The sequence below is a fragment of the Phaeodactylum tricornutum genome, chromosome 2, assembly GCF_000150955.2.
Source record: "Phaeodactylum tricornutum CCAP 1055/1 chromosome 2, whole genome shotgun sequence".
NCBI lineage: Eukaryota > Bacillariophyta > Bacillariophyceae > Surirellales > Neidiaceae > Phaeodactylum > Phaeodactylum tricornutum.
In genome coordinates, this window is record NC_011670.1 from 1,144,435 (window position 1) to 1,166,471 (window position 22,037).

Below are 22,037 nucleotides of genomic sequence, written 5' to 3' on the forward strand. Positions count from 1 at the left end.
TGATGATCGACATCTCTACACAATACCAAGTCCAGCCGTTTGCGGAAGCACCAAGGGTGTCGAACTCTTGACGGCCATGTAGTAGTACCAGAAAAAGTCAATCATCAATACCAGCTGGACGAATTGCGAAAAAAGCGCCAGATATCCCGGAAGCTTCGAGCCCGAGCTATTGGCCAACTCATGATAGCTGTAGATCCAGAAAAAGAACTCCATGAGCCGACCGAAACCCAGGGCTGCAACAAAATGTGCCGTGAGAAGCTCGACGACTCCCGAAGCCTGCTTTTGGAACATGTAAAGTTGTGGCATGAGAGCTGTAGATTCCAAGTACATCGCGTACGTCCATGCCGTATCGCTAATGAAATCAGCGTTCAAGTTAGGATGAATCAAAATAGCAATGATCAGAATGGGTCCAGCCAAGTAAATAGCGCCTAAGCCTTCTGGGACATTGAATTCTCCGAACCGATCCAGCTCTTTTTGGTACGTTCCTTTAAAAGGGACCATGCATCCGTACAATGCACTCGCGGTGAACAGCAGCGCAGCAATCTCGATAAAATGATACAACCAGTCACCCGATTTGTCGTACGGCAAATATCCCTCATGCCGAATGATGGAAGTGAGTCGGAAGAAGAAAACCAGACAGTAGAGCTGAAGAGTTTTGACGGAAACACCAGATGCTCGCTCTGACTTGAAGGTTTTGACGTTAAGAATTCCAAAGCCAAACATCCGTGACATGGCACCATACGTCATTAGAAAAGAAAAGTCTCCTCCCGATAGCATAGAGTAGACGACTAGAGAAATGGTGAAAAATCCAGCCCAAATATAAACATTCTTGTTCAGTGCCTTTAGAGCAATGCTCTTCTTCCCTTTCTTGGTTTCGTCAGATTTTTCGTTCTACGCTCATGATTCAAACAAACAAAGGTAAGTAAAACATCATATACATTTGTACCTACGGATTCCATACTCCGAAAGTAGGAAAAATAAATATAGAAATTTTCTCAGTACGTTGACCAGGTTGAAGGACGGACACGGAATCTTTAGCAAAACTTTCCCAAAGTCTTGCCCATTCGTGCAATCACTTGGACAAAATCGACCATGGGCCACGGCACAATGACCTGAAAATACCCCCCAGCCAAACCTACCATGTAATCACCCGATCCCTGTGCACTGTATCCACCGTAATCTCCTCCATAGCCTTGCGGAGAAGGAGCGGCGTAGGAGGCGCCTCCGCCGTAGCCACCTCCGTACGACGGAGCCATGTAGGCGCCTCCTGTGGGAGCTCCACCGCCGTAGCTGGCACCTCCCCCGTATCCGCCGCCTCCAGGATTAGACTGAAAGCCGTGGCGTCCGTAAGGCCCTTCGGAAGACATACTGCTACTGCTGTAAATGAATGTGATCAAAAAGTACAAAGCGGCCTCCCGAGAGCTCTGGTCGTTAATCCTGTATGCGTTGGTCGAAAGCAACGGCTCGAATGTGTTCCCAGTATGTATTTTATCGTCGTGATCCAGGGGAGCGCGATTGTAGTAGTGTGGCCGCCGTCCATGCCGCTGCTTCCCCGCGCGCGACGGGCATGTCTTCGACTTCTCATACATCAAACGACGATGCGCCACGTGAAGCTAGCTCGGGATTCCTTTCTCATGAGTCACCCGGAAACCGGTTTCAAAGGAATGCATGACTGTGAACAAGCCCGTGCTACACTGCACGTCAGGGTGTGCTACTCTGCACGTGGCAAAAAGCTAGGAAAAGTACAGAAATGTGTGCAGGTACATCGATGGTTCGGCAACAAATGGTCTTGCACTTTTCGTTCCGTTTGTTGTTTATGTGAATCGATTTTTCAAGCTTCTTGATAGAAATCATCGTCTGGTAGCACGTCGCAATTCCAAGTCTACATACGTAATCTCTAGCTTCGTTTACTAGCTATCTTCTTTCTTTCTTTTCTATCTATTGGGATGGCTTTCAGCGGTACTTTGTTGGTGGAAGCTCTCTTCTTTGGTGCAGGCATAGAAACATAACATACCCCTTCCAATAGCACCCTCGCTGGTTCCATAAGCCCGGCCACCACAGGAATGGCGCAGATGGCGTAGAAAGCAACAGCAATCTTTCCCGCATCCGTAGATGGTGTAACGTCTCCGTATCCGATTGTAGTACCTTTGGTGAAAACATCGTGAGTAATCCGAAATGAAAATTTGTTCCACGTTCCTTCGATTTTCCTTTACGTACCAGTGATGAAGCTTGCGTACATAGCTTCGGCTTCGTTCAAACCTTCCAACTGCATAAATATTCCCACACCAACACTCATGGCTACCGTCCCCACAGTCGGCAGTCCCCCCGGAACATGCTTTGTCCAAGATGATGCCAAAGTCATGACCGGACCACCGAACATTCCAAGTCCAAACAGACCATAACACACGAGAAAAACCTGGCCCAGCAGTGTCAGATCGCCAGGACAGATATCCCCGTACCCGACACTGTGAAAAATGCAACAAATGCATGAAAAAGTGGGTTTGTCGGTTTGAACATGTTTCCATGCCAATATTCTACCAAAAAGATACTCTTTTATTCAAAGTCAACAAACTCACGTTGTCAATGTGATCACGGAACAGTAGAAGGCATTGACGAGTGGATCCCCTTTAGCATTGTCAACCATCAGTCCGGGAATGCGCAGGAAGGCAAAAGTTCCCATCGCCAATAGAGACACTCCAAGAAAAAGGATACGCCAAGGCGACAGGAACCTTGGTGGATCTTCCGAAAGGGTACTCGAGGCTCTTTTCCCCATCTTTATTGACCAACGCCCCTTGCTCGACCCTTCCCACAAAATTGTAGGACTTGGAAGTGAGATCACGGTTATTGCCTTTCCCGTTCCGAGCCGTCAACGATCGTTTCATCGGGCAAATTTGCCAGAAGTGAACGGATAAGTCTTGGAGTACCCATACACGCCGAACGCTTTTTATTCCTATGTACTCGGGACTGAAATTGAAGCGCTACAAATGTTGCTTCTTCATGGTGGGCACCGGGTCAGTAATCGCGTCACTTTACGGCAAGGTCCATGTTTGACCAAGAATAACCTTCCATTTTACGTTCATAAAAAATCAATTTTCAGACAAACCATAGACGATATTTAAGGCATGCATAGGGTGCGTTACGAATCAAACAGCCTTCGCACCTCTGCACACTGCGGCAGGGCAACCCCAAAGAGGCCAAGGTAGACTACGTGACCTTCTTGTTTTCTTGGGTCGACGAAACGGCCGAGGCGGCGGAAGTGGCAATGTCCGAAGCTGCGTTCGAAAATTCCGAGGCGAACGAGCCCGAGTTCTTCTTTGCGTTCGCCAAAGCTTGGTCAATTTTGGATTCGTTCTTTTTCAAAAGATCCTTGAGGAAACTCTCGTACAAGAACTTGGCACCCTTGGTTTGAGGCAACATGGCCCAAAGCAGAAAGGCGAGTTTAAATGCAAAGTAGAACGGGATCCAGTACAAAAGGACGTCCACGAACACTTCGATGATACTGAAAAAAGCAAAAATGACCCAGTACACCAGCCACTGCGTGTCGTCCCCCTTTGATTTTGTTTCAATCGCTTGAAAGCTCTTGAAAGCGGGATAGACAAAGCCGACGAGGCTAGTGAGAGACGCAATGCCGATTCCGAAAACAGTCAAGACCGCAAACAGCAACCCGCCCCCGAGGACGAGAAACTCCTTGGGAACACTAGTCGTTGACTGCAACAAGAAGAACAAGAAGAATTGATGGTGAGTGAGTTTTTCATGAACAATGAGAAAGCGAGTGTTGAGCAAACGATTTGGAAAACACTTTCACTTTTAGGATACGGTATCAGATATTATGAGCGTCCCACGTCGAAGCGTATTAGTTTCGAAGACCAACGGTAACATCGTATCATGCACAAAATCCACAAGAACCCTTGCAGAATATTGAAATACACTTTTGTTCGCTCGCTTTGTTACGAAATTCCAAGCCGCCGCGCGTCCTTACACACCTCGGCTTGCTGCAACACTGGATACTTGTCCAGCTTGGTTCGTAGAACCTGCAATTTCTCTTGTACAATGTCCATGGTGCGGTTTCGTGGTATAAAGAGTTGCGAGTGAATGCGGTGGCTTGTACGGTGCTTGTCTCCTGACGAACCCCGAGTGGGAGGTAAACGAAATCCACAGCCGGAAAAAAGGTTCGTTGTGTGCGACGTAGTGCAGCTACCACTTCTCCGCGCGGGTGATAAAGCGTTCGTTAGATTTTTATTATTCTGATAATCTATCATGGTACGCTCGGTGGATGGTGGAACCACACTTTCTAGAGTGGCGGAGGCAGAAAGCGAGGCTTGCGCAAGGTGGACTATCAGACATGCTTTTGACCAGTAGTGTCACATACATAATCTCAGTCATATTTGTATATCGTCGCATAAATTCATGTTGCGCGCACGTCCGCTTCCCGCCAAACGTAAAACCTGCCGCCAAACGGCTATCACGAAAATCTCGAGCTAGCTGTAACAAAAATATGGTCGCAGCTATTCATCATTTGTTGTTGCTATTGACAGCGTAATTATCGTAAATCCTTCATCAGAAATATCTAGAGGGACCAGTAGACACAAAGTCTCCATTCAACCGACAAAATGAACTACGGTATGGGCGAGAATCGACCGAAGTGTCTTGTACAGGCTAGTTGCCCCGCGTCCCTTCTGACACTGTTTTTTCTTGCCGTGTGTGTTTGCCTGGTTTGCCGTTACGAATAGGAATGGACTATCAAGGTGGGGGAGGTTTTGGAAACAGCGGAAGTGCCGGGGGTAGCGGCTACAGTGGCGGTGGCGGTAGTGCGGGGAATAGTGGAGGCAAAGCTCGTCGGTCCTACGACGAACAAACCATGGTCCCCGTGACGATTCGAATGTGTCTGGGAGCCATGCCGGACGAAATATCCGAAGGCGTGGGAGGCTTACAGCTCGAAGATGGGCGTAGACTCTACCACGTGCGTTTCGTCGCAGCTGTCCGCTCGTTCGAGGACTTCTCGACGAACGTCGTCTACACCTTGGAAGACGGCACCGGATTGATGGAAGTCAAGCAATGGCTGGACGATAACCATTGTACCGCAATTGCCGAGATGCGTCAGCACACACTCAAGGAAAATATCTATCTGAAAGTTGTGGGGCAGATTAAGGAATACGACGGTAAAAAAATGGTCGTAGCCGAATCAATCCGGGTACTATCGACTGGGAACGAACTGGCCCACCACATGCTCGAAGTAGTCTACGCTGGGGAAACTTTCAAGCGCAAGGACAGTATCGTTGCACCGCAGTCATCTATGATGTTCAACACCAATACCGTGAAAGGATCGGCGCTGCATGCCAACTCTAGTGACGGCGGATGGAAGGACGAGCTGCTGCGCTTTATCCGGATGGAAGGGGACAAGTCCGATATGGGGGTCAGTATAGATGCCTGTATCAAGTACATTGGACGCCCATCGTCCGAAGTTCATCAGGCCGTAGCTGATTTCTCTTCCAATGGAAATCTGTACTCAACTATCGACGAGAACTACTACAAGTTTGCTATGTAAAGGAGCTTCCCTGTAAGGTTTCAAGCAAAGCGTTCTTTTTAAGTATAGTACTCCTTTTGTATGGCTCGTGCGTACCATAAGACTAGCAATGCATTCAGTATAATCAGACGGCCCTTGTTGTTGGAGCTTGCCATAACTGTAAACCACGTCCTCGACATTGAGAAAAGTGACTACGCTGTCCAGAGGGTTGTTTGTCCTCGGGGCAGCTACCATCAGCCAGTGGAAATGTAGCGAGCCGTGCGACTGCAGACTTATGATGGTAGACGATAGAATGGATCTAGGACCATCCTTGCACACATCCGCAAACAGAACTGCCGAATACTGCGCCAAAATACTACCTAGACCATTGGGGATCCTACTAAGAGACGGACAGTCGATCGTCCTCGTTGGCAATTTTGCCTTGCTTCCAAAGTGTTCGTCGAGCCTTCGAAGAATTAAGAACTCCGTTACCGTACGTTACAATTGCGAAAGTGCCAGTGTTACCGTAGCGGCGGACCGAATCACAGTCCTGAATTGACGCAGTTCCATCACTTAAGGGATAGGGGCGTTCCCAAGCCCGATCTTTTCCCCTCAAGTAGTGCAGGTTCAATAGAAATGCGGAGTCGACAGGCATAACCACGCGTCCAGCTTTGGTCTGCCGTACAGCATTGCGAAAGCCATGGACGCAATCTTCTCCGTTACTGTAGCAAAATACATCTACGCCGGGTGGAATGCGCGTCAGTGTGAGTGTGGAAATTACCTCCGAAAACGCCGCGGTCAAATCCTTGGAGGCGAATGGCCGTTCCATTGGGGCGTTGACCGTTTGAAAGCCAATTCATCGCAGCAATCTCAGCAAACGTGTCGGCGCCACAATCCAAGTATTTTGCGTACGGAATCTCTACGATCAGTGTAAGACCGACTTGCGAAAAGCCCTTTGCAGCTCCCAATAACGACGTTTCGCCTGAGTCAACGAGATTCAGATGGAAAGTTAGTGTAAATCTCACAAAGTGCATACGGATTAACAGCACTAAGTTTGAAGTCGAACCTACCGGAGGAAAAGCGAAGATGCGTTTCGGAAAAAAAAACAGCTACACCTGCTGTTACCAAATGATAGCCACCATGACGTACACCTTCACCGAAGTATACGACACTGTCGTCCTCTCTCATGACCTCGGCAACTACTCTTGTCTAATGTTTTCGCATCACTTCCGGTTTTGCGTCCATGTCATTTGGGGTCTGATTTGATGGTGACAGAATTGACGATATTGATGACATTGGGTGCAAAGGAGCGGACACTCGTTGCACCATATCGTCTCGAGTCACTTTCGCCTCTTCGACAGTTATTGCAAAAGCATTCTCTTGAAATTTGTCCAAGAGTGTTATATACGTTGTTGCTGAAAGGACCTCTTCGGCTTGTACCAGCGCACACTCCATGATCTGCATTTCCGCCATTGATTTTATTTGCTCCCCTTTAAGATATGCGTTCTGTTGGTAGGTTGCCGCGTGACCGATTCGGCGCACCAAATTCTGGTAGACTACAACAGCCGGCGCAGACTGTCTTCTGGCATAGTCGAAAACATGCTGTGTCTTGCTGTAGACATCCATCATATCATTGCCATGGACGCGAACCACAGGCACCAATGGGTCGTCATTAAACAACGTATTTATGTTACCTCCCGTCGAGTTTGAAATGGTAAGACCGTTGTCGGAAATACCAAACACCGCTGGACACTTAATTTCTCGATGTCGGGCGTGTCGAGCCAGATAAAACGCAGACCAGAAGTGATGGTTGTGCAAGGATCCATCGCCGATTGTTGCAAGAAGAAATGGGTCTCGTCGCGCCATTTTTGGTGGTGGTCAGAGAGTAGCCGAGTCCTCGGCCAACAGCCGCGGGGCATTGTGATGAGAATGTAATGTACTCGTAACAATATAATCTCCCCCGCTAGACCCAAACACCGCCATGGAACCAATAGAGCACTGGACGCCCCCGTCACGGGGTCATATCGACTCACTGTATAGCCACGGGCTCGGTCCACTAGCAATTTGTCCAGAGGCTCTCCTTGTATAAGCTGTCGGAGTAGACTGACTCCAAGGTGGCGATAGTGTAGTGCCGATGCGTCTTCCGGTCGTAGCGCGTGCCGAGGAGAGGGTTTCTTCACCACATGGCCCAATGTTGAAAAAGCATTGTCCACACAGGGCGGCAATCCGCGCTTCTACGTGCAAGAACAAGGTAGCCATCATAATGTCCAAAGTCTGGACAATCTGCAAAAAAATTCATCGGATGACGGTACCCTTGTGGAGGTGGGATTGGTGGAGCGACATGCGACCCTTCTAATATGCAACCAGCCGATAACCTCTTCAAAAAAGCTCAAGCGATTTTGCAGCGCGAGTTTCTGGTAGAGCGTCAATCCCTTTCCGGTACAGTTGACGGAGCTCAGCGGGTGACGACCCTGAAGAAAAAAATTTCATCTTCTGGAAATTTTTTTCAATTCCACGGGAACATACCTAGCAAGAGAAGCTTGTCGAAGGCATTGGCATAGATAAAGCAAGCTGATCCGCGGGTCAGCAGCTTTTCTCGTTTCGAGAAACATGATCGTGTAGATCGAAAGAGATCGATTTGTTTGTTTTTTGAGAAAATCCACTACCTATTTGGGATGAGCAGGGGTGAAGATTACACTATTTGGGAAAAATTGAATTGATTTTACAGTTAAGTATCTTTGTTTTTTGTGGTCATCGTCGTACTTTTCGTAGAGGCCGCCCAAATACATCAGACCATTACTGTGTTGGCGCTGTGCGTTATGAGCAGAAAGCCTAGCAACTGCTGTAAATCATCATGATTAACAGTAACCTCAGAATAAAAATTTATATCTAAGCATTTGTAAAACTACTTAAAACCAGTGTAGTTTTTCCCAAATTGTGTAATTTTCACCCCTGCTCATCCCAAATAGTGGATTTTCTCCATTTTTTGGACAGTAAGCGCATCTACCACGAACCCTATGTAGTGATGCTTTCGTTGTTTCAACAGTAAATGATTCTCAATGGCTTAAAATGTCTACGCGACAGACATATATTTTAAAAGAACAGTGTTTGTTTACTGTTGCCGGTAGTTTTCGATTTCGTTGTATGTTACTTCTCTGTGAAACGCATCGTATTCCCCTGTTTTACATTACATAACTGCTTGTTGCTCAGATTTCGACGCCACAATCATTTGCCAACCGAGCCATTCTACGCGCTATAGCATATGGCTTAAGGCATAACCGCTCAGCAAGCGTCTGCATTACGAAAGTTAGCATACAACCGTGGCGTTCGTGGTTTTGTTTGAAATTAGGGGCCAATCTCATGTCTCGCTTCAATGAACTCCTCCAGCGAACACCGCAAACAACAACGGGCATAATCGCGCTGTGTGTGATCTTGCATGTTGTGACAAAAGTGCTTCTCGATCTTAATCTACGCATCTTTACGCTTTGTCCTCAGCTGGTAATTTATCGACTCGAAATCTATCGGATAGCGACCAGCGCCTTGTTTCACGGAAACATTATGCATCTCGCGATGAACATGATGACCACCCTGGCTATTGGCTCTTTGTTGGAAAAACGATTCGGGACGTTTCGCTTGCTCCTGATAATCCTTTGGTCAATATTACTAACTGGAATCCTTTATATTGGCATCGCTCTCTTCCTTGCCATAATAATCCAGAAAAATCAGCTGATGAGACAGCATTCGGTTGGTTTTTCGGGCGTTATTTTTCATCTTTCGGTTTTGGAGTCCAATCTTGGCACGCATCAATCTCGGAGCGTCTTTGGCTTTTTCGACGTACCTTCATACCTGTACCCGTGGGTGCTATTGGTGGGGCTCCAAATATTCATGCCGGGTTTGTCCTTTACCGGTCATTTGGTGGGAATTTTAGTGGGAACTTTACAATTGTACGGGGGGTTGAATTGGATATTGTGGGGGGAAGAAAGGCTCAAACGAGTGGACAACTGGTCCCGTCTGGACTTTCTGACGAGACAGCATAACTTTTGCCCTACCACTGCGGAAACTGGATGCCAGGTTGGCGGTCAATCATCGTCGCTGATGGGTTCGGTGCGGCAAGGGAGTGTAATTGTCCGGCGTTTTCTGTTCTACGTGCTCGCAGGCATTCAGTCGATATTATTCAGCTCCTACAATCCTGTAAACACTTTTGAAGACGAAGACGACTGGGATGGGCTACCGTTATATTCTGACGACCAATCGGAGAGAGGCGAAATGGTATAATTTGTATCTTCGATACATTTTATAAACTAGCTGGCTACAAGTGGTCGATTGTACGTACATTGTCAGAACGCACGAACACCTCCTGGAGATTTGCGCTGATTAGCTCAAGGTGAGCTGTTTTCTACTGATTGAAGGAAGGCCACCAAAAGAGCATTTGATCAACTGGTTGGGCATTAGATGACATCGATCTTTGCTAATTATGCATACGTTTTATGAAGGCATTTTATGCCGTAACTTTTGCGTGAGGAATATTTCTCTAGAACCAGGCACCGCAGCAGTTTGACTCGCCCTCGGCGATATCCAATTTCCAAGCTTGCTCGCATGTGTTCAAGTCTGTACTACGGATAAAGTGGCCACTGCTTGTCATAACGTTTCCGTTGAAGATCATTGATCGAGGCTGGAGTGAGGCACAGTAAACACAATCCGAAGGGGCAACGTCGATAGTATCAGCTGGACCAACAAGCGTTTCGTTTTCGACAGCGGTCTCATTGGAATCCGGATCGACGAAGATAGGATCGATAAAGACATCGTAGCCTGCATCGTGCTCAATGCGGCAACTTTCTTCGATCAAAGTAGCACTGACATAGTATGCAATGAACCCATTATAGTTCGAGGTCGGATCATTCCAGTTGTTGATGTTCACAGGAATAATGAGACGTTGAGATGTCTTTTCATATCGAACGGCTTTGAATTGCCATGCACCATCAGTGCTCGAGTAAGTATCTGGATCGTTCTCAATAAGGTGGCGTTGGACAGCAACTGGATTGCGAGGATCCAGAACGTCAAAGACTGTGATCTGAAGACCAATGGGCATTCCATCCCCGTCGGCCTCCTCTCCAATAGCCAAGATAAGACTGTTATCGGTGTTCATGGAGTGCAAGTAACTAGAGAAGCCGGTGATATTGTACTCGGCGAGAATTTCGGGATTGGATGGGTCATTTAGGTCGAGGACATAAAACGGATCCGTTCTTTCAAATGTCACGGCATAGGCGATATTGTCAAAGAAGCGGACGGCTGTAAAGACCTCGTTAATTTTTCCAAGCTGAAGCCGAGAAAGCTCCTGCATCGTACCTGGGTCTGTGCCATCTACACCCGGCATTTGCAACATAATAATGTAGTTTTCAGTGGAAGGCTCATCTTGGACTGGCTCAGGCATGACGGCCGGCCGAGACAAGGTTCCGTTTCCGTCCGTTCCATCGCCGTCGATAGGAATCAGAGGCTCAGGCATCAGCCAACGCCACCTGTTTTGAATTGTTGTTGCGATTCGGAGCACGTTACCGACAACATCAATTGAATTCTTATTGAGAAAGTATCCTTTCACGGTACCGACAGAGTGGGGAGTCGAAGAAGGGCCGCTGAGAGCCATTGCTAAAATGTACGTGTAGTCCTCAGAAATTCCATTTTCGCTGTTGTATCCCCATCCATTGCTCGCAATGATCAACATGCCATTTGCCGCGTAAACTTCGCCATAATAAGGGGCAAGGAAAGCACCCGACACGCTAAAGGGCGTCTCCCCAATTCCAAGTATTGAAAAATCCTGAGCCAAGTCAAGAGAGAAGACTTGAACGACAGAGTTCGCTACACCGTCAGAATACGTTACCCTCTCATGCGCACCACCCGAAAATTCTTCTTGCATGAGACTAATCCGAGCAAAATCAGGAAGCTTTCCGTGAAAGGTTAGTTCACTGGCCAGTTGCTCGACGAACTTTGTAATGACCTTGCCTTCTGCAGCTTCCTGGACTTGCGCGATGTATTCTTCGTCAGTTACATTTGGGTAGTTCCAGCGTTCAAAAGGCGCGACCAAATGAGTGTATGTGTCTAATCCCGACATAGTAACAATGTGAAGATTGCTTCCGATGGCTCGCATTGAGTTATAACTTCCGTTTATGTCTTCTGAGAAGAGCTGAGTAATTGTTCCAGTACTGTCGAGCGCGGAAATGTCATAAATCACTATGCGGGCTCCGTTGTAGTCGTATAAAATGGGCTGTTCAGCACCAGGAGCTGCTCGCATAGCATTACCATATCCACCGACTACTACCACGAGTCTGTCTCCATCTAATAGAAGATCATTGATGAACGGCCCGCTGTAGAAAAAATCGATATCCGAACGAGATGTAGCAGCCGCGCTTCCTTTCGTGCTATTTAGAGATTCATCAAAGGTGGGCATCTTGATATCAGACAACATGTCGCCAGTGGTTGCATCCCAAATCACGACGCGATCACCGTATACTGCAAACACTATAATCCAGGAACGCGAAGGGCTTGTCAGCAAAAGTGGCGAGTGTGTCTTTCTTTGTTTCTCTTTAGCAAAACCTGCACATGCTTTTCCACATACCGTGTCTACCGTTGGATACGATGATGTCGCCTTCTTCGACGCTATCTTCCTGGTTGTTTGTTCCAAAGTCGTTCACGTTATCTCCGACATCGGGAGCGCGCATATCTGAGTTGCTTCCTTCAGCGGCAACACCTACGCCGGGCTCAACTTCAAGGTCCCCACCTGCAGCATTGTTAACCTCAGAGCCGAGATTGCGCTTCACCACACTATCTAGTAAAAATCGTGCGACGTTACGCAGGTCCGATTTAAATTCATCGGGGGAAATGTATCCGTTCGTTATGTCTTCACCAAAAAGAGAAAATGAGCTGTTGAAGTATCCACTTATGTCGGCAGTTGCCTTCGCAGTTTGCTGTACGGTTCCATCCATGTTCGAGTCTTCGTCTGATGCAATGGAGACCTTTTCGTGGTCGTTTTTGCGCGAGACTGGGATGGCAATGGCGAGAATAACACCTGTCAGGGCCAAAAGCGTGGCGACTGCGATAAACCATCGTTTGCGCGCGTTTGAGGCCGGGGAAGACACAGAGCTGTTGCTCGGGCCTTCCTGAACCTCGCCCTTTTCGGCTTGGTCACTCAAATCAGGCATGGTCAATAAAATCAGATATTTTCGACTGTGGATAAGGAAAAAGCAAAAATTGTCAGCGTATATGACGGTCGACAGAGAGATCTATTGTCGCCTGTCTGAGAGAAGTTAAGTCTTGGCACGAAGCAAACTGTGATAGACCAGTACTATCGCTCTTCAAAACCTACAATTACGCGTCCATAAACATGGTCGTGCGTATTGGAAGACATTTGTGCTCAAAAGTGATCGAAACATTCTCTTACCTTTATTCCCAAACTCTCTTTACGGTTAACAGAGATGAAAAGCGTGGGAAGATGAATCAAAGTGGCTTTTTTTGTAAGGGTGCGTCGGCGAGAAAGGAAATTGGTCGATGCCTCAGTTTTCAATATCTTCAAAATTTTACTTCCGAGTGCGACATGATTACTTAAAATATTTTATTTTGCACGATCGAAGTCAGATTCGAGCTTTTCTATTGTAAAACGGTCATGACGACGCAATTTTACTAGGCCTTCGATGGTAATGTCTTTGATCTTTTGTGACCGCCCTTTATGTTTTTAATTGTATTGTGGATCGACGTATGTCGTTGTACTATCGCCTGTGGTAGGTCACTGATTTCCATGACAAAACTGATATCTGTTTATTATCAGCATACGAAAGCAACTTTCCTATCACATTAATTGTAAATTTTGTAACAAGGAGTTGGGTCTGTAGCTCGGTTATGTAACACAGATGCTAAATTTTCGTATTGAAGGTTATGTCCGCTATGCCGACCTCTTACAGTTAGTTGACAATGTGGCAAAAGTTCTGGAAAAGTACGACCGCTAGGACCGAGTCAACCTAATTGTAGTTCATGTTGTGAAATCAGAAAATCGCTCTCACTGTGTCTGTGCTCGGCAAGTCCCGTGAAAACGTAGGTTAACTATTAAGCGTCCGCCGTTACTCATCGTCCTCCTTTCATCCGTAGTAGGTGCACGATGAAGCATTTCGAGAAATCTATATGTCTACGTTTGTTCCAAAACGACAAAGAACCTGCGGAGAGAATGGACACTCGGACTGAAGAGGTCGACGGTCTCTCTTTTCGCGATCTCGAAAGTTCGCAAACTAATTTTCTACAGGAATCCAAACTTGCAATATATATGTAAAAAGCATAAGTCTGAGAGCTTTACAGGGTGTTCGAAAGTGCGAGGTTTTTTTGTTTCAGTCGTTTCAAATCTATGTAGGAGTCAAGGGCGACAGGAATGAGGAAAACTACAAAGCTTTGAGGTACATGTTCTGATTGGTCCCCAGAGATCGGTTTAAATGTAGGTACAATTAGCAGTGGGAACAGTTCATTTCTCTCACGAAATCATCCTTCTAGAGGTCGACTATTCTTTTTTTTTCCCCGCAAAATGGTTCTTTGTCTACATTTTATCTACAACAGGCTATAAAGGTCCATGGAAAAGCAAGCTTACTGTTAGTGTTGAGATGGTCAAAGCAAGGTCCGTCCGTCCGTCAAAGTGTGAAGCGAATTTTCTATTAAATAGAGGTCAGTAAGACTAAACTTTGGACATTACATGGCACACGACATATATGGGACCCATGGATTTGTCTTGCCTTGTTTTCAGTTACCTTCGGCATGCGATCCTTTGTGTCTGCCGACGAAACGGATGTGGATGTCAGTAAACATCAGATGAGCGTAGGGAATCGTGGAGAGTCAAACATGTATTACAGGGGCTCTCTTGAAGTGGCGAACAAACAGAGAATGGTTCCACTTGTTACTCGCCTATGCATAGCTCTATTGGCATTGTCGAAGTGTGAAAGATCGGCGGCGTTTCAGCTTATCCCTAGCCCAAGACTTCCGAGCTCAGCCGCCGACCAAGGGGCTTTCCGAAAGCGCTACTTACCATCAGCGTCCAAACAAGATGTACGGCTTCAAACGTCACCATTGCCTGACGGTGAGGCTTCACGCGATATCGCAGTTGATCCAGACCAAGCTCGTCGGCGGCAGCTTTTGCTGTCCATGTTTGCAGCTGCTTCAAGCGCATCAATGATCCCACCGAATGTCGCGCAGGCTGGGACCTTGCCGGAAAATCCTAGAACAGAAAGAATGGCGACCGCGAACTTTTTGGATATTTTGAAGCCTCCATTGGATGATCGAGAATATGTTGCGTACACATTAGAAAACGGACTTCGCGTCTTGTTGTGCTCGGACGAGTCTTCGAACGAAGCAGCCGTAGCTATGGATGTGCATGTCGGTGCATGCTCCGACCCGGCGGAAGTTCCAGGAATGGCACATTTCAATGAGGTATGAGTCGTAAAAGTAAATTGTCCTTTGCCATAGTCTCCATGTTGAGTAATTGCTCACAGTTGTCGGTTTTACATAGCACATGCTGTTTCTCGGGACGAAGAAATATCCAAAGGAGGACTCCTTTGAAGCCTTTTTGGCTTCAAACGGTGGTTCTTCTAACGCTTACACGGCAAGCGAGGATACGGTATACTTCTTTGATATGGCAGCGGAAGCCAATGCAAAATTCGCGGAAGGACTGTCTCGCTTCGGTGCTTTCTTTACAGCTCCTTTGTTTACAGAAGGTGCAACGGGTCGAGAACTCAACGCTATTGAAAGCGAGAACGCGAAGAATCTGCAGTCAGATACTTTTCGTATTTTCCAAATCGATAAATCCCGAGCAAATCCAGACCACCCTTACAGCAAATTTTTTACTGGTAACAAAAAAACTTTGTTAGACGATACCAAGGCAAAGGGCCTAAGCCTTCGAGAGGAGCTCATCAAGTTTTACAACAACTACTATTCGGCCAACCAAATGACGTTAGCTATTGTTGCTCCGCAGTCCATCGAAGACCTGAAAAACATGGTTACGGAAGCATTTTTGGATATTCCGAATCGAAATGTTGATACGCCTGAGTCCTCATGGGCCGGCATTCCTCCTTTCATAGACGAGAGTTCGATCCCATCTTTCAAAAACGCGATCGAGATAGTTCCTGTGCAGGATCTTCGACAAATTATGATTTCATGGCCAATTGTGTATAGCTCAGAGGATCAAAGGCAGGATGACTTACTAAATAAGCCGACAACGTACATCGCACATTTACTTGGGCACGAAGGACCCCGCTCTTTGCTTTCCTACCTCAAAAGTAGGGGGTGGGCAAACTCTGTTGGTTGTGCCAACAGCGAGGAACTTTCTGACTTCGAGGTTTTTGAGGTGGTAGTAGGACTTACGACCCAAGGCTTGGCGCAAGTGGATGAGGTGGTAGAGTCAGTGTACGCCTATATCAACATGCTTCGTGACCGCAAGATTCCGAACTATGTGTTTGAGGAAGTCTTTCGGCTTGAAGAACTGCAGTGGCGATTTTTGACAAAGGGAAGCCCTCGGAGTTATGCTTCGTCCCTGTCTACTGCAATGCAAAAGTATCCGCCAGAACTGTACGTTGCTGGACCGAGGCGACTAGCGTTGGATGAATTTATCATCGAGAAAAGAATGAACGGGCTCGCTCGCTCCGAGTTTGTATCTAGGGAAGCGCTAGAGCGCTCCCGGAAGCAAGCAGAGCTCTTAGCTGACAATCTGACTGTAGATAATGCGCTTCTAACCGTGATGAGCAAAGACTTTGACAACAAAACGGATCGCAAAGAAAAATGGTACGGGACGGACTACCGGGTCCGCCCTCTATCCGTTGAAACCCTCAGCCGATGGAGACGTGGTATACGAGCGGAGCAAATTAAGATCGACTTTCCAAGACCCAATCCGTTTATTCCTACCGAGCAAGGTTTGCGCGTTAAAATTTCACCGTCCGGCTCAATGAAGGCTGCGAAGAGGTCTTTTGAATCCAGAATGATGCCCGTCCCCCCTCCGTCTCTGCTTCGAGATGATGGACCGGACGGTCGATGGAAGGTTTACTTTAAGGCTGATGATCGTTTCGGGTTGCCAAAAGGTTATATTGTCTTTCAGGTAGTCACTGGTGAAGCGTTCGCTTCGCCTAGAAGTGCAGCCTTGTCGAATCTTTTTGAAGTCAGTATTGCGGACAAAATAGGGGAATACGCATACGATGGTACGTAAAAGCAGACACGAAATATGGTTACAAGCACAGCGTTCTAGACTAATTGTGTGAGAAAATCGTCTGTTGTATCAAGCCAGCCTTGCCGGCTTAACGTACGATGTAAAAATTATGCCAAGAGGAATTCGATTGACTTTTGGGGGCTACAACGACAAACTGAAACGCTTCGCTTCGTACATTTCGTTGAAGCTGACGACCGAAATACGTGATGTTCTTCCGACGAGTGAGAGTGTGTTTGATCGATACAAGGATCAAGTAATGCGGGGATTGTCTGCATTTGATGTCAAGCAACCGTACTTTCATGCGTCTTATTATTCCCAGATTGCTCTTCAGCCGCCTCGGTTTCAGTACGACAATACCGCACTAAGGGAAGCTATTAGAGAAGTAAATTTGAGTGATTTGATTGAATACGTCAACACTCTTTGGAAGTCGGGCCGCGGCGAGGCTCTTATACAAGGAAATTTTGATCAAAAAGAAGCCATGGAACTCGTCAAAAACATTGGTGATGTCTTGCCGTTTCGACCGATTGTCCAGGAGGAATACCCTTCACGCCTGGAGGCACTGCCTTTGCCTGCTTACGGCCCAAAGAAGCTGCCAACCAAGCTAATCGTTGCCGAGCCAAACCCTGACAACGAAAACTCTGTTGCCACAGTAATGCTACAAAGTCTCGGCACGTCAGAGAAGGATCACGTACTGATCGAATTGATCAGCTCCATTGTGCAGGAGCCGTTTTACAACGAACTCCGTACAAAAAAGCAGCTCGGCTACATTGTATCGTCAGGAATTCGTGCCGTGGGTAACAGCCGAACGCTCTCATTCATAGTCCAGTCCAGCGTGGCGCCGGCAGACAAGTTGTCCATCGAAATTGTCAAGTTCTTGAATACAGTGGAAGATCGTTTTCTCAACAAGCTCCTTAAAGCTGACCTCGCCGTGTACGTCAAAAGCCTGATTGATCGCAAAACGGAACCCGACAAGGAACTCGCTACAGAAGTGACTCGCAATTGGGCGGAGATTGCGAGCGGACGATTTCAGTTTGATCGCATCCAAAGGGAAGCTGCCGCGCTGCTCGATGTACAAAAGGAGGATTTGCTAGATTTTTGGAGACGAATTTATACCGGGGACAATTGCCGTGTATTGGTGACACAGGTAGTTCCTCGCCAAGGGCCAGCGTCTTCGCCCGTCCCAGCCAAGAGCACGGGATACAATGACAAGGATCCGCTACCCGAAGGACTAGTCCTCGGGATTGACGACTTGGATCAATTCCGCGCCGATAGGCAGATGTCAACTTAATGCTAGGTCTACGACTTTAATTTCCGGAGCTGAGCGTGCTCTCGATGCACGCAATAGTTGGATTTCGGATGCCGATTAATGGGATGAAATAATGTCGTAAAGTAATCCTTATATATTTCGGTGAAAAAGGCGTACCGATCTTTCTTACAGTTAAAATTCACAAAAGTACCGCGGTTTGGGCCGGGTGGTCTTTGTTTTTCCCTTCTCGGCTGCCGACTGCAAACCGTGTTTGCGTCGTCGCGATTTTTTGCCGACGGGTGCCTGATTCTCACCCTTGGACAGGAGTAGACTCGGTACGGCGCGTGTCGTCTCGGCAGCGTCAATAGCCGCCGCGGCGGCAGGAGCTTCAATGTCGGTAATATCCGTTGTGAGCTGCGACGAAAGCTTGTCCAAGGAATTTAACGTTTGTCGCTGCATACAACTTTGCAGATTCTTTTGTACCTTGGCCATGACTTCGTTGTGAGCTTCCTGCAAATTTAGTTGTCAGTAAAATTCATAAAATTACAGGGACGGAAAGCGTTAGAAGAAATCAAGTCGGGCGCATATGCGTTTGATTTGTACAACGCGTTTAAAGAGCAGTCTCGACGTATCTCTCTCGGAAGAATACTTACTGTTCCGATGGTTGCACGAAACTCGGCACGGTGTTTTCTCTTGATTTTGGAACGGATCGATTTTCCCATGTTGTTTTTGGCTTCGGAACAGGCGAACGCGTTACAAAAGCTCAAGAAAAAGCAATAGAATCCGCTAGTACTTGCGAAAGCCTGAGGGTCGGAAGTGTTTTACAGAGTCGAATGCACTTGACCAAACGAGGATTGGTTTTCTTTGTTAGTGTAACATGAATAGTAAATCTCACACTGATGAATTTTCTTTGGTGGTTGATCTAGCGACCGACCGACGCCCGAGTGCAAGGCTGTCCCGTGTAATATGATCTAACGAAACGTTCGTCACAATGCGGGACCAACGTAGCGTCTGTCCTCGCGTCCGTCACACCTATGAACAGGAACAGCTACACGTCCAAGCGATGTCCAACAAACGAAAAAACAGGAACGAACATCAAACATCACCGCATATCGTCTCACAGACTGAAATTAGGTTCATCCCAAGGCGAAAACGCCATGCACGGTACCGTTCCGGTCACTTTGTCAATTCACAATGTCGTCTAGTTATGCAGTCCTCGCTCTCTTAAGTTTGGCGGGTTTTGGCGCGCAACATCCAACATGTGCCGAGGCCTTTTCGGTAGGCGCTCCACAAAGTATCTGCAAATCTCCGACGGAATGCCGGCGTTACAGCGCCCGAACCTTGGTATTGCCACTCCTCGATAATCGCCATACACAGAGCGCCCTTTCTATCTTGTCCGCGAAATCACAGCAGTTGGTCGACGAACGGTGGTATCCCCAATCGGTCCGAGACGACGATAGGCCTGACGATGACAATGACGAAAACGACCGAATTGCCCAGCTAGAAGCCGACTCGGTAGAGCTTGCGGCAACACTGATACGGAATCGATTGGAAGGACAAACACACGATAGGAACCTGGCATCCAAAACGGTTCAGAGTGCCGTCCGGGGTCGTTTCATTGACTTGGCCTGCTCTTTGCAGGGAGAGCAAGCTTTGGAAAACTTGTTCGGCAACCCAACGGTGAATGACTTCGACTTGGACGTGGTTCGCGGTACAGTCATGACTCTTCAAAGTTTGATCATTATGGCGACGCAAACAGGTGTGAAAGGTGATCCGATGCAGTTGCAACGCATGGTCTCGCACCTGGATGCTCGTGCGGATCCGACCATTTTGGAGCGCGATCTTTACACTTGGGATCGGGACAGTGTGCGACGCTTAAAATATAGGCTGAATCGTATTCCAGCTGTACAGCTTCTAGCAGCATTGCAATGGAAACGATCCAATCAAGGAGCATTTGATTTGCTGGTACAGTTGGGAGCTTGGGATTTCCACGAAGATTTAGCGCTGATTCGTAGTGGCTTTCCTTTGCGCTTTCACGAAGCGGAGATGGAGGCGGCAGCTAGGGCTGCCGAAGTCCAACGCGACCCCGATTCTTTGTTAGGGATCCGTCGAGACTTACGAGACCTGAAGGTGTACACGATTGATGGCGAATCGACAACCGAAATCGACGATGGCCTTTCCATAGAAATCATACGGCAGCCGGACGGTACGGAACGACAGGCTATATGGATTCACATTGCGGATGCGGATCGCTGGGCGCCGCGGAATTCAACCCTTTTTCACGCTGCCCGCACGCGTTACACGTCGTTGTACCTACCACGCGGTTCGTGTCCCATGTTCCCTCCGCAAGTCAGCGACAACGTCATGTCGCTGATTGCTGGGCAAGATGCATGCGCTTTGTCGTTACGTGTAATGTTAAACGAAGATGGATCAATCGACGCCTCGACACTAATAGTGACGCCGTCTTTGATCCACGTTGACTATCGTTTAACCTACAACGACGTGGATGAGATGCTCGCCGAGGGAATCGGCTATCGCGAAGAGTGGGAACTGGGGGCATTGCTCGGAATCGCCAACGCACGTAGAGATTGTCGTATCCGAAACGGATCTTCGGAGGGATGGATACCTAATCCCATTCCATATGCAACTATTTCAACCAAAAATGACGTCGGAGCAACGGATGGCGTTGCTATTGAATTGGAAATTCAAGTTTCTCACAACGCGGGGAAGAATTATTCAGCCGAAGACGCCTTGGATGAATCCAAATCTCCAATAAATGTATTACCAGTATCGGCAGCATATTTAATGGTAACCGAAGCAATGATTCTTGCCGGAGAGTCTTTGGGGCGATGGCAAAGTCGGTTGGAAGAGGAAGAAAAGTCGATCAACGGGTCGCATGGTGCCTTCCAAAATTACCTAAGGTTGCCCTTTCGCACGCAACCTAAACCAGATTGGGCATCTCGCGCGCGAGAAAAGAAAATCATGATGGATCTTCTTGAGTACAATATTGGTAATGGTCTGTGCCACGCTTGGTACGCGAGACGTTTTCTGCAGTCTGTCCGAGTTACCGAAACGCGGTTACCCCATTTTGGTCTGGGTTTGGATTCCTATATCCAATGGACTAGTCCAATTCGTCGTTTCTCAGATCTGCAGGCTCATTCAGCAGTCAAACGCTTTCTTCGACGGAAACGAGTTCATCAGCTACTGCATCAAGGATCTCCTATCCCAGAGGGAATCCAATCGTCAGATCTTGGATGGCCGGGAGATGCATTGGAAGACAAAGAAAACTTGATCAATCTTTCGAGAGATGATGTTGATCAGGATATCAACTTTTTGGAAAGTGTTGGTTTGATGGGAGCTGCTAAAGTGGTGCAACGACAATCTCAGCAGTTTTGGCTCTTCGAACACATCCGTAGGCTTCACGAAGTTGACCCTGATATTAAATTCAATGCCGTCGTTCTAGGATGTATCGATCCCGAGAAGCGGCAATTTGCGATATACGTTCACGAATTGGGCCTAGAGCATCGATATACGGCTCCGGGTCAAGGTCGTCTGAACCAAGGAACAGAGATGATTCTAAAGGTTGATAGTGTCAGTCCAAGATACGGGCTCTTGTCGTTTGTCTGGCAGGTTTGATGTAAAAGTGCTTTTACTCTAGAATTATATGCAACAAAAGCGGATGTACCAGTCGGGCTGGACCGGTGCTCCATTTTGGTCAGAACACAAATGGAATCACAATTCACAGTCAAACTTCATTTGATGGATTGACTTACAGTGACGGTGACATTAGATGTGTATATAGTGAAGAAAAATTTGATCTGAGAGTCGTTACTTACATTATTTACAAATGTAGGTAACCGGAACGGAGAGGCTGGCAATATATATATATATACGAATTCATTATTCTTCATGAATCACGCCCCAGATGAACCCAATCAAGCAAAATCAAGTGTCGCACTACAAAGGTGGTTTATACTAAAACAAGAAGTTCACGAAAAGTAGCAATCATGTCGGAAGGCAGCAACAAATGTGTACCTACACAGAATTACTTGAGACTGGCGAGAACTCCA

General features: G+C 47.3%; 11 protein-coding genes across 11 annotated transcripts; 4 read left to right on the forward strand and 7 right to left on the reverse strand.

Annotated features, from left to right (window-relative positions):
• Positions 1-81: 81 nt before the first annotated feature.
• Positions 82-834, reverse strand: PHATRDRAFT_5104 (predicted protein; the record flags this gene model as incomplete). The annotated part of the gene is made up of 1 exon (XM_002178047.1): positions 82-834. A coding segment is annotated over one exon (753 nt), but the record flags the coding sequence as incomplete, so codon positions are not given.
• A 200-nt stretch (positions 835-1,034) lies between these two features.
• PHATRDRAFT_32937 (predicted protein) lies at positions 1,035-1,367 on the reverse strand (the record flags this gene model as incomplete). Its single annotated transcript, XM_002178048.1, has 1 exon — positions 1,035-1,367. The coding sequence occupies one exon, from the start codon at positions 1,365-1,367 to the stop codon at positions 1,035-1,037; it is 333 nt and encodes a 110-aa protein (XP_002178084.1).
• A 464-nt stretch (positions 1,368-1,831) lies between these two features.
• On the reverse strand, positions 1,832-2,773 carry PHATRDRAFT_32938 (predicted protein; the record flags this gene model as incomplete). Its single annotated transcript, XM_002178049.1, has 4 exons — positions 1,832-1,882; positions 2,015-2,145; positions 2,218-2,465; positions 2,577-2,773. 4 exons carry the CDS (start codon positions 2,771-2,773, stop codon positions 1,832-1,834), a joined length of 627 nt encoding a protein of 208 aa, XP_002178085.1.
• Positions 2,774-3,090: 317 nt separating this feature from the next.
• PHATRDRAFT_43671 (predicted protein) lies at positions 3,091-4,058 on the reverse strand (the record flags this gene model as incomplete). Its single annotated transcript, XM_002178050.1, has 2 exons — positions 3,091-3,708; positions 3,984-4,058. 2 exons carry the CDS (start codon positions 4,056-4,058, stop codon positions 3,205-3,207), a joined length of 579 nt encoding a protein of 192 aa, XP_002178086.1. The 3' UTR covers positions 3,091-3,204.
• A 674-nt stretch (positions 4,059-4,732) lies between these two features.
• RPA2 (predicted protein) lies at positions 4,733-5,545 on the forward strand (the record flags this gene model as incomplete). The annotated part of the gene is made up of 1 exon (XM_002177727.1): positions 4,733-5,545. The coding sequence occupies one exon, from the start codon at positions 4,733-4,735 to the stop codon at positions 5,543-5,545; it is 813 nt and encodes a 270-aa protein (XP_002177763.1).
• A 358-nt stretch (positions 5,546-5,903) lies between these two features.
• Positions 5,904-7,765, reverse strand: PHATRDRAFT_43672 (predicted protein; the record flags this gene model as incomplete). Its single annotated transcript, XM_002178051.1, has 5 exons — positions 5,904-6,241; positions 6,285-6,485; positions 6,574-6,694; positions 6,731-7,248; positions 7,537-7,765. The coding sequence occupies 5 exons, from the start codon at positions 7,763-7,765 to the stop codon at positions 5,904-5,906; spliced, it is 1,407 nt and encodes a 468-aa protein (XP_002178087.1).
• A 973-nt stretch (positions 7,766-8,738) lies between these two features.
• On the forward strand, positions 8,739-9,778 carry PHATRDRAFT_43673 (predicted protein; the record flags this gene model as incomplete). The annotated part of the gene is made up of 1 exon (XM_002177728.1): positions 8,739-9,778. The coding sequence occupies exon 1, from the start codon at positions 8,864-8,866 to the stop codon at positions 9,776-9,778; it is 915 nt and encodes a 304-aa protein (XP_002177764.1). The 5' UTR covers positions 8,739-8,863.
• Positions 9,779-9,953: 175 nt separating this feature from the next.
• On the reverse strand, positions 9,954-12,992 carry PHATRDRAFT_43674 (predicted protein). The gene is made up of 3 exons (XM_002178052.1): positions 12,936-12,992; positions 12,114-12,721; positions 9,954-12,016 (listed from the first exon to the last, which is right to left on the reverse strand). Exons 2-3 carry the CDS (start codon positions 12,694-12,696, stop codon positions 10,035-10,037), a joined length of 2,565 nt encoding a protein of 854 aa, XP_002178088.1. The 5' UTR covers positions 12,697-12,721; positions 12,936-12,992; the 3' UTR covers positions 9,954-10,034.
• A 1,766-nt stretch (positions 12,993-14,758) lies between these two features.
• On the forward strand, positions 14,759-18,025 carry PHATRDRAFT_18335 (predicted protein; the record flags this gene model as incomplete). Its single annotated transcript, XM_002177729.1, has 5 exons — positions 14,759-14,956; positions 15,036-16,117; positions 16,181-16,439; positions 16,479-16,713; positions 16,796-18,025. The coding sequence occupies 5 exons, from the start codon at positions 14,759-14,761 to the stop codon at positions 18,007-18,009; spliced, it is 2,988 nt and encodes a 995-aa protein (XP_002177765.1). The 3' UTR covers positions 18,010-18,025.
• A 74-nt stretch (positions 18,026-18,099) lies between these two features.
• PHATRDRAFT_43676 (predicted protein) lies at positions 18,100-18,860 on the reverse strand. The gene is made up of 2 exons (XM_002178053.1): positions 18,621-18,860; positions 18,100-18,477 (listed from the first exon to the last, which is right to left on the reverse strand). The coding sequence occupies exons 1-2, from the start codon at positions 18,687-18,689 to the stop codon at positions 18,160-18,162; spliced, it is 387 nt and encodes a 128-aa protein (XP_002178089.1). The 5' UTR covers positions 18,690-18,860; the 3' UTR covers positions 18,100-18,159.
• Positions 18,861-19,161: 301 nt separating this feature from the next.
• On the forward strand, positions 19,162-21,603 carry PHATRDRAFT_43677 (predicted protein; the record flags this gene model as incomplete). The annotated part of the gene is made up of 1 exon (XM_002177730.1): positions 19,162-21,603. The coding sequence occupies one exon, from the start codon at positions 19,162-19,164 to the stop codon at positions 21,601-21,603; it is 2,442 nt and encodes an 813-aa protein (XP_002177766.1).
• Positions 21,604-22,037: the final 434 nt, after the last annotated feature.